The 9,002-nt window shown below is 55.8% G+C and overlaps 4 protein-coding genes across 4 annotated transcripts; 2 read left to right on the forward strand and 2 right to left on the reverse strand.

Moving 5' to 3' along the window:
- Positions 1 to 310: 310 nt before the first annotated feature.
- On the reverse strand, positions 311 to 1,205 carry NGA_0578302 (uncharacterized protein; the record flags this gene model as incomplete). Its single annotated transcript, XM_005853299.1, has 3 exons — positions 311 to 367; positions 391 to 620; positions 1,103 to 1,205. The coding sequence occupies 3 exons, from the start codon at positions 1,203 to 1,205 to the stop codon at positions 311 to 313; spliced, it is 390 nt and encodes a 129-aa protein (XP_005853361.1).
- Positions 1,206 to 1,606: 401 nt separating this feature from the next.
- On the forward strand, positions 1,607 to 4,029 carry NGA_0579020 (major facilitator superfamily mfs 1; the record flags this gene model as incomplete). The annotated part of the gene is made up of 4 exons (XM_005853300.2): positions 1,607 to 2,344; positions 2,646 to 3,135; positions 3,393 to 3,718; positions 3,993 to 4,029. Exons 1-4 carry the CDS (start codon positions 1,617 to 1,619, stop codon positions 4,027 to 4,029), a joined length of 1,581 nt encoding a protein of 526 aa, XP_005853362.1. The 5' UTR covers positions 1,607 to 1,616.
- Positions 4,030 to 4,348: 319 nt separating this feature from the next.
- Positions 4,349 to 7,635, reverse strand: NGA_0692800 (smu-1 suppressor of mec-8 and unc-52-like protein; the record flags this gene model as incomplete). Its single annotated transcript, XM_005853302.1, has 6 exons — positions 4,349 to 4,864; positions 5,350 to 5,511; positions 5,756 to 6,007; positions 6,202 to 6,582; positions 6,867 to 7,153; positions 7,509 to 7,635. Coding segments are annotated over 6 exons (1,725 nt in total), but the record flags the coding sequence as incomplete, so codon positions are not given.
- A 505-nt stretch (positions 7,636 to 8,140) lies between these two features.
- Positions 8,141 to 9,002, forward strand: NGA_0692600 (uncharacterized protein; the record flags this gene model as incomplete). The annotated part of the gene is made up of 3 exons (XM_005853301.2): positions 8,141 to 8,236; positions 8,438 to 8,696; positions 8,931 to 9,002. Coding segments are annotated over 3 exons (427 nt in total), but the record flags the coding sequence as incomplete, so codon positions are not given.

Genomic DNA, 9,002 nt, shown 5'->3' on the forward strand with positions numbered 1-9,002 from the left:
CCAGGGCGGGCACAAGGGTTGACACTGTGCTGCATGACAATGAAATGCAAAAAAGTATGAAGGGATAAGCGCCATCGCTTCGTTTTGGGGGTTGGACAGCGATCAAGAGGGGGCGGGGGGGACAAGGGCCTCCACCATCTGCCGGAGTATGTTTGTGTGCCTATATTTTTTTCCTTAAGATAGGAGGAGGACATTACACGCCATCTCCGAATATGCGCAAATCGATGTGAGATTCCCAGATCCAAGCATGGAATTCCTAGGCTCTGAACCATGTCAAGTGAGTTCCTGAATCAACGGCTTCTTCGACCCTTTATGCCTCGTTCCAGCCTTTTCTGCTCCCTCTCCCGCCGCTTCGTCCGCCCTTTTTCTTCCTCCCAACAAGGAGAGCACCCTCTCGGTCTTTTCCTCCTCCTCTTCCATTCCTGAGGTCTCCTTCGCCTCCTCCCTACTCCCACCACCCTCGTCCCCTTCCAGAGCGGCAACGAGCCTCTCATCTACGGGCCCGACGGCAAGATCCAAGCTAATGACGGCTTGCTCCTGCTCCTCCTCATGTGCTGCATCTTCCTCGCCTTCGTCCCGGTCCGTTTGCTTCGCTGATAGGTCCGTGTCGAGCCGCACATCTGTTGAAGGGGAAGGGTTGGTACGAGTAGGTTAACCGAGGAGCCAGCGCACGCCCTTGCTCAAAAGCAGCGTGCAGCGTAGCATTTATTGGAATCTCCGACAAAAGAATATGCGCCCGAAGCATTCAAAAGAGAAGCCATTTACGTAATAGACGGCTAAAGGTCCTATCTAGTCCTACACGTGAGCGTGTTGTTCGCAAGAGCTCCACAAACCATGTTCAGCATGCATTGTGGTGAAAACATTAAGACGTAAAGACAAAAAGGTAAACGTAAACGTAAGAAAGTTAGATAGAGTCTAGAGGCTTCTATATACCTGCTCCTTGACCTGATTGAAGGCGCTCTTCCAAGTGGGCGTTGGCTTGAGCGATCTGAGGTATGAAAGCTTGAATCCTAGATAGCACTTTACATTGAAACGAATAAATAATGAAAACTTATATCGAGAATGTTAAAGATTACGACGCGCGTTGCGTTTTTGTACCTACAGGAAGCAGTGTTGCTGCGCAGTGAAGTAGGAGGAGGTGGCAACCGAGCAGAAGCCGGGGGGGAAAGCTTATCGGAGGAATCAGCGGAAGAATACTCGGACATGATTGTCCGGCGTCAAAAATAAGTCTGTACACAGAATGGGTAAGCGCAGGTTAATAATCGTGCAGTGGTACGAAAGCATGGCGCGTGGGACCTAAAGCACATCATGTACAGATGAGACAGAGGCGACATAGCAACTGGGCTTGATATTCAAAATTTTAAAAAGATCAACCTCCGCTTTTTGGGTCCCTCTCCGAAGGATGGAGCTTTTTTTCTTCCTTCCTTTCGTTGTTTTTTTTTATTAAAAACGTCGAATGCGTGCGTAATTTATTTGAGACTCCACTAGGCATGCTTCCTCAATATCTCTTTCTTATAAGCAAAAAATAGGGGGCGTGCTCATTGATCACAACGGGGATTCGACACAGATCTTTGCCTTAACCCTCCCCCCCTAACCCATATATATTAGGCTCTGCTATGGACGCCAGCCCTCGAAAGCGTGTAAATGGGGCTTATGGTAACAGATTAAGTCCAGGAGGTGGTCCATCTGGCATGACAGAGCTACCTATTACTCCTGTTCTAGTAAATGAGGAGAAAGTGGTCATCCTCTCCCCCACAGAGGAGGGCATTACCACTCCATTACGAACCGGTGATGGAGGCCGGCGTCAAGTCACACCCTTTGACTCTATTCACGCGTCTGATAATTTGGAGAACCAAATACACGGACACAATCATCATGCAAAGCAATTGGTGCGAACGAAAAAACTCTGCCGCGCCTTGGGGTTCTTCTACCACATAAGCTTCGGGGTCCTGTTCACCACCTTCACCGAACTGCTTCTAAACGATTTTGGAAACAATTACTCACAAACGGCTGCCTTCCTAGGCGTCTGTGCCGGGGTAGAACGAGGCGTCCAATTTTTCTCTTCGCCGGTATTGGGTAACCTGAGCGACAGCGTCGGTCGCCGGCCCATATTGCTTCTTTCCCTCCTCCTTCACTTCGCCTCCCTGATGGTGGTCGCGATCTTGCCAACGCGGCACAGCGTCCTAATTTATTTCCTCATCAACGGCGCGAGCAACGTGACCCTGGGCATGATCAATGCCATCGTTGCCGACCTGTGTTCCGCGCAAGGCAAGACCGGGGAGGGAGAGTTAGCACAGCAGTACGGAAGGCTGGGGATGGCGATTGGGCTGTCCATGATTCTAGGGTACGTCCCACACAACCTCTTTTAGTCTCAGCGTGCTTCCGGCTGGTTTGATGTCGTTGGGGGGGTGTCTGGATGCGAGCATTGGAGACCAAGGGGGGGCATGGGAGGAACAAGCATGTGGAGATCCCTGCAAAATGGATGGCCGTAGCAGGATCGTACGCGGATATCATCAGGGGCCTGGGGACATTGTGCATGTGTGTCGAAAAAGTCGCATAAAGTCTATTGAGTGCTTCCGCAGGCATTCCATGGTTCCGCCTGGCACGATCGACTTACAGCTCTTTCCCCTCCCATTACCCTACAGCCCCGCCATCGGTCCTGTCTTACAAAAAATGAATGTCCTCTACCCGATTTACCTCTCGCTTGCCTTTCTAGGCGTCTCCATTGTCATTGCCTGGTCCATGGCAGAGAGTTTGCAGGCGTGCCACCGGGCTTTGAACATCAATTGGAGGAAAGCCAATCCTTTCTTCGTGCTTCGGGAGGCCATGCGTTTTCGGCGTTTCCAGCTCTTTTCCGGGCCATTCTTCTTGAACCAGCTGACGGAATGCGTCTACCAATTCGTCGTGCTGTACACCAAACGCCGCTTCGGGTGGGGTTACATGACCTTGGGTTTTTACGTCTCCATCATCGGGATCTGCCTCGCCATTATCCAGGGGAGTTTGCGCTATTTCGTCCCCCGCTTTGTGAGCGAGAACGGCTGTGTCACCGTCGGTCTCTTCGGGCATGCCCTGGCCATGGGGGTGATATCGGTAGCCACCCACGGCTGGATGATGGGCCTGACGATACTGCCCCAGGTGGGTCCCGAGTCCCTCTTTTCCGCTCCCCCCCCTCCCCCCTTCTCGCTTCTCCAGATGTTTACAATGAACGTCCTTTGTTTTCTTGCATCGCTATGCCCGGCCTATTCATGTGGGTGCATTTAGGAAGTACCGATGAAAAAGAAAAATTGCGCCCCCCCTCATCGTGTATGGGGCTAGCACAAGGGCATCCCAGCCGACGAATATCTTCACATCCCACCCACTTCCCTTCCCTCCCTCCCTCCCTCCCTGCCCAGATGGCCGCCTCCCTAAAAAACCCCGGCCTCATGTCCGCGCTGGCCAAGGGCATCGCCCCCGAGCAGCAGGGGGTGCTCCAAGGCTCCGTCTCGAGCCTGCGCGTGCTCAGCAAGGCTGTCGGCGGCCCGATCTTCGGTGCCATTGTAGCTCTGTCCTTGCGCCAAGCTGGGGAAGAAAAAGGGCCAGGGGGAGGGAGCGAGTGGATGTTGGGGTTGCCATTTTGGGTGGCGGCGGCGTTGGATTTGTTGGCCGCCGGCATTTGCTGGTACATCTTCCGATCCGTGGACGGTTTGGGCCCCGAAGGAGGAGAGGAGGGCGAGGGGGGGTCGAAGGAAGGGGGGGAGGGCGGGCGAGGCGGGGCCAGGCTCCGTCGGATGTGGAGGCAGGCGCTGCCTTGTGGCCCCCGCGGATGGGGAGGGACGGGACGAGAGGCGACATGGACGACGAAGAGAGCACTCAGACCGGCAGTGGTGTCTCGAGTTTGGCGGCGCCCGGGGACGAAGAGGGGGAGGGTGGGGACGAGGGTGGAAGGGAGGGAAAGGTGGTGATGTTTGGGACCTTGGAGTGCGATGGGTTGCCGGTATTGTCGCCTATATGAGAGAGAGCGCGGAGGGTTTTCACCCTACCCTCGGCTGAAACGTACGGGCGGTGGGGAGAAGGCGACCATACCAGATTGCAACCCCCGCACAAGAGAGGATTGTTGGCACGCGTCCTTCAAAAACGCAAGAGGGGCGGGAGGCATTAGTGGGCAGTCCCCGGTTGCATCGACTCGGGGGTCGAATGACTAGGGGGCGGGGGGGTAACGGGAAGCGATGGCATTTTGTAACAAGAAGACAAAGTCACACGGACTCGTGCTCGGGGCCAGACACCATGACGAGTAATTTGAATGGAGCCGATTTCGACATCCTCCTTCCCTCCCTCCCTCCCTCTCTCCCTTCCTCCTTCCCTCCCTCCCTCACGCCCTCCACACCTTGAGCACGCCTTCGTCCCCAAACGTCACCACCAAATTCCGGTGCGGGTGGTGGGCCACCCCGATCACTTCCTTCTCCCCCACCTTCACAAAGCTTTCCAAATCCCCTTTCCCCAGCTGAAAAGAATACACTATCCCGTCCTCCCCCGCACAATGCGCAAAAGTACCCTTGGGACTCAGGGCGGCCGCGGCGAAATCCCCCCCTACTTTCTTCCCGCTCGACATCCTTTTCACCACCTGCCCCTGTGCCGTCGTCACATAGGCCGTGGAGGTCCGGTTGGCGATAAAAAACAAGTCAGCTCCCCCTGGCAAGGGCAGGACCGTATGCACCATCGCCTCCAGATCGACCGCGGACTCCACCCCCGGTCGGAAGGTGTGGAGGCATTCGCTGCTCCGGGCGTCCCACACTTTGACCGTGCCGTCGCTGCTGCCAGTCAAGAGGCGGCTCCCGTCTTGGGTGAAACAGATGCAGTTCACAAAGGAGGAGTGCCCCCGGAACTCCTGGAGCGGGGGGGAAAGGTTTTCCGAGGAGGAGGAGGAGGGAGCGAAACGGAAAGCGGAAGAAGGTTCAGTCAATTTCTCATAAGGAGGAAAAGGAAAGAGCACAACAAAAAGCGAAAACATCTTCAGTGGGACGGTTGCTCCATCGTGTCCTCCAGGCCAGGAGCTTCGGCAGCAAGACGCGGCATGCAGGCCACTCAGGGGACAGAGGGGTCGTGAATAGGATCGAAACATCGGCATTGGCGTCCAGCACATGGCATGGTACGCCTCGCTATGTCCCTGTCATTTTCTATCCCGACATGGAGCAAAGGACGCGTTGCATTGTGCCTCCCTTCTCTTCGCGGTAGGCCCCCCAACCACCAAAAGGATAGTCGCCCACGGTCGTGTCATCAACGCCCCCCCCTCCCTTCTCCCCCCCCCCCCTTCCTCCCCCGCAGCGACAATGAAAGGGAGAATACATCTAGTGCCTGGCCTAGCACTCTCACCTTCAAAACCCTGCCTGCCTTGACCCCGTGCAAGCGCGCGGTCCCGTCGAACGACGCCGTCGCCAGCTGCAAGGAATCTCGGGAAAACGCCAGGGAGGTAATGCCTTTGCTGTGGGCGTGGGGAAGGTGGCGGAGGCACTTCCCACTGCTCAGTTTCCATACCTGCGGGCACCGGAAGAGACAAGGTGGGGAGAAGGGGAGGGAAGGAGGAAAGGTGGGAAGGAGGGAGGGAAGTAGGGAAGGAGGGAAGGAGGGAAGGAGAAAGGGAGGGAGGAAGGACGATTCATGCCGCCCCCCGTGCCTGTTCTAATTCCTCGATTGACACCAGAGACCTTTTCTCTGGCCACCTCGGCACCCCCCTATCCCCTTTCCCGCCCCAACGGCCCCCCTGCTCTCCTCCGGGTACCTTGACAGCCCCGTCCGTGTCCCCCGTCGCCAGCATCTCTCCGTCCCTGGAGAACGCCAGGGCCAAGACCGCCGCGTCGTGCATCATCAATTCTTCCCGGGCTTGGTAGGGCAGGTCCTTCCGAAGCCGGCAGGTGTCCGGGTCCCACACTTCCACAAAGCCATCCAAAGAACCCGTGACGAGCTGCAGGCCATCAGGGGAGAAACGCGCGCACTCTGGGTGTGTTTTGGATCCGAATTTGATTTGGCCCGCCTATTAAGAAATACAATTTGAGGGGGGGGAAAGGGAAGAGGGGGGGGGGAGAGGGAAAAGAGAAAAGGGAAGCGCAGAATGCATGAGCTTCGGGGAAGGGGGCGCGGCAATGGTACCAACGACGGGGTTTTCCAGAAAAAGTCCGAAAGGTCCGGGTATCTTCCACAGGGGCTGGAAAAGAAGCATGTGAGCACCTGCTTCTTAGGGGGCCGTTCCGCCTCGTCCTTCCCCGCGGAGCGGGCGCTGCCTCGAAAAAGATCGTAACGCCGGTCCTTGGGCAGGTTTCCTTGAAGTTGCTGATACCTTAAGGCCTGCTGCAAGAGGGCAAGAAGGCGGGAAGGGGGAACGACGGAGACTTCGACGGCGAGGCTGTCGGCGATCTCCTGCCGTCTCCGCTCCTTGTTGAGGCCGTAGGCATACAGCTCCTGCGCGTCGTGGATCTTGCGGTTCAAAAATGTTTCCAACCGAAAGTAACGGTCCGGGTCTTGAGTTTTTAAAAGCTGTAATGGCTCTGTCGTTCGCAACATTTCCCGGGCCAGTTCCGTTTCACGCATTTCGATGAGTTCGAGACAGACCTGCGGGAGTAAAACAGCGTGAAAAGTGGGGGGAAGAGATCGATAGCCAGATATTAGGAAGCATGTTCAGGACGAGAAGAAAAAGGCTACCCGGAGCGACGGGTCACATATGAATTTGGGTCGTGCGGCACTTTCAGCCCTGACAGTATCGACGAAATGCTCACGGTCGAGCCCTTGCTAGGGATACCAACAATACAGGAACAAAGAAAGGGTAAAAACAACCTGCAAGGCTTTCCTTCCGTTGGGGTTCCCATCCCTAGGTGCCGCTCATTCAACCCACGGACCTGCTCATAGAGCGCCAGCAGTTTGTCTTGGGGTAGTTGAAGCCCCGCCGCTTGAGGCAAAACACTGTCCCACCTTCCTTGGGTAACGTCGCTGAGAAAATTCTCCATAGAGTCCACCGAGTTCATGGCCACCTGGGATTCCGACTGAAGGGTGTGGAGTGTCCTGTGCAAATTGTTTTCCTTGCAAAATTGAAGGATGAGTTTGATCACGTCCGAGGCCTCCACTTCGTAGACGCCCGAGGCGGCGGAGGTGGGCAGGCTACTCATCCTGCTTGGAATCGGCAAGCCTGGTGGGGGAAAAGGCAAGGCAGGGGGCAATGAGGTACTAGGGTAGAAAGGGCGGTGGTCATGCGCGCGTCGGCCAGGCAGCGCTGCAACGAGGGCCGGACTGCACCATGAATCGCACTGTTCAACCCGGGATGGAAGCAGGGAAGCCCCAGAAGAAAGGGAATGTAATGCTTGATTGCTCCGTCCCACAGAGGTCATGCAGGCGGCGGGCTCGTCGTAATACCTCTTCCCCCCCCTTCCTACGAACTAATCTGTCCCGAGAAGGCCTTTCCAATAAACACAAAAGAGCCTCGCCCATGTCTTTGTATCGGTCAATGGAGGCGGTGAGTCTGGCTTTCGAAAGACGTCTCCTACCTAGTGAGAGTGCTGGGGCCAAAAGGTCCGGCTTGCAGTCATATGCAGACTTTCCAAATGCAACGGCAGACAAAGAAGAGCTGAACGCCTTCCTCGACTCTCCGCTTTGACGCTCTAGTATATGTTTATGGGGTGGCGTCGTCTCGTGAGAGAAGATGAAATGGCATGCGCAGTGAGACTCGAGCACCGCCCTCTCTGCTCAGTGCTTGAGGTCTGTTGGTTTTTTAGCACTACAACAGTTTTCCCTCCTTGCCCACAATCATGCCTATTTTCGGATTTCCCTCTATCAGGGTTGGTCATTTTCGACTGAGAACGGGCGATGGCGTGTCATAGATTCTGGAATAGTATGGAAGAGGGTGGAGGGTAAAGATGGAGCTGAAGAGAGACGACTCCATGGCAGCGATATGCTCAGGCGCACCAGCCGCCTTTAATGCGAGGTTTCTCTACCACAATACCGCGACGAACTCAAGGGAAATAGCATCTTGTATAGAAACTTGAAAGTGCTTTGATGGCAGACAGCGATGGCTGCCCTTTTTGAGGCGTTTATTGATTCTGCTATCTCTCTTCTACCTCCTGGCATACCTCCCCCCCTCCCCATTTTTAACCGCATATCAAATACAGTCCGCTTCGGTATGGGTAAAGCCCCACGCGGTCGAAAAGGGGGACGCAGTAAAGGAGGGCGTTATTTTGCGCCCAAAGCCCGCGGCGAGGGCTTGACCAAAAGACAGGTGCGTCCTTTGGGAAAAAATCTCGGAACCCCGTCTCATTTTTTTCCTTGTTTCCTGCGGGCCATGGTACAACTTCCTAAACCGGGCAGGATTTTCGACGCTTGGCCTGTCTGTGGAATGTGATGGCGCTGAATGTACACCCGAGCACTTGCTCCTGGGACGGATATTCCCTTTGATGGTTGTTTGATTTTCCTATTCCAGTGCACACAGCGGCCCCCACCTCAGCACTATCCCCCACCGGGTTCCACGGCGAAAAGAAAAGGTCGTGCCCGCAAGCAGGGCGACCGAAATGGCCACGCATTCAGCAACGACTACCGATCGCGCGATAGGGGCTTTGTTCTGGCGCCCAAAAGCCACCAGAAAGGCGGGAATTTGTTCGACGTGATGCCCGTGGGGGTGACGCGGCTAAAGAAGAGCGAAAAGAAGGTGGGGGTGGCCATCCTAAAAACATTGACACCCGGTACGCCGAGGGAGACAAGGGAAGAGAATATCGCTAGCCCTGCACGGGTAACGGATGGCATTTTCCCCAACGTAGCTAGCACATTTTGGAAGAAGAGATAGAGGACTGCCACGTTCATGCATGCCACTCCCTCCCTCCCTTCCTCCCCCTCCTCCCCCTCCTCTCCCTCCCTCCCTCCCTCCCTTCCTCCCCCCTGGTCCCACTCCCTCCCTCCCTTCCTCCCCCCCTCCTTAGCCCTACCCTCCGGACCTCCCCCTCCATGGAGTCAAATCGACAAGCGCCTCGGCCCCGAGCCCCTCCTCCTCC

The sequence above is a fragment of the Nannochloropsis gaditana genome, assembly GCF_000240725.1.
Source record: "Nannochloropsis gaditana CCMP526 unplaced genomic scaffold scaffold965, whole genome shotgun sequence".
Classification (NCBI taxonomy): Eukaryota; class Eustigmatophyceae; order Eustigmatales; family Monodopsidaceae; genus Microchloropsis; species Microchloropsis gaditana.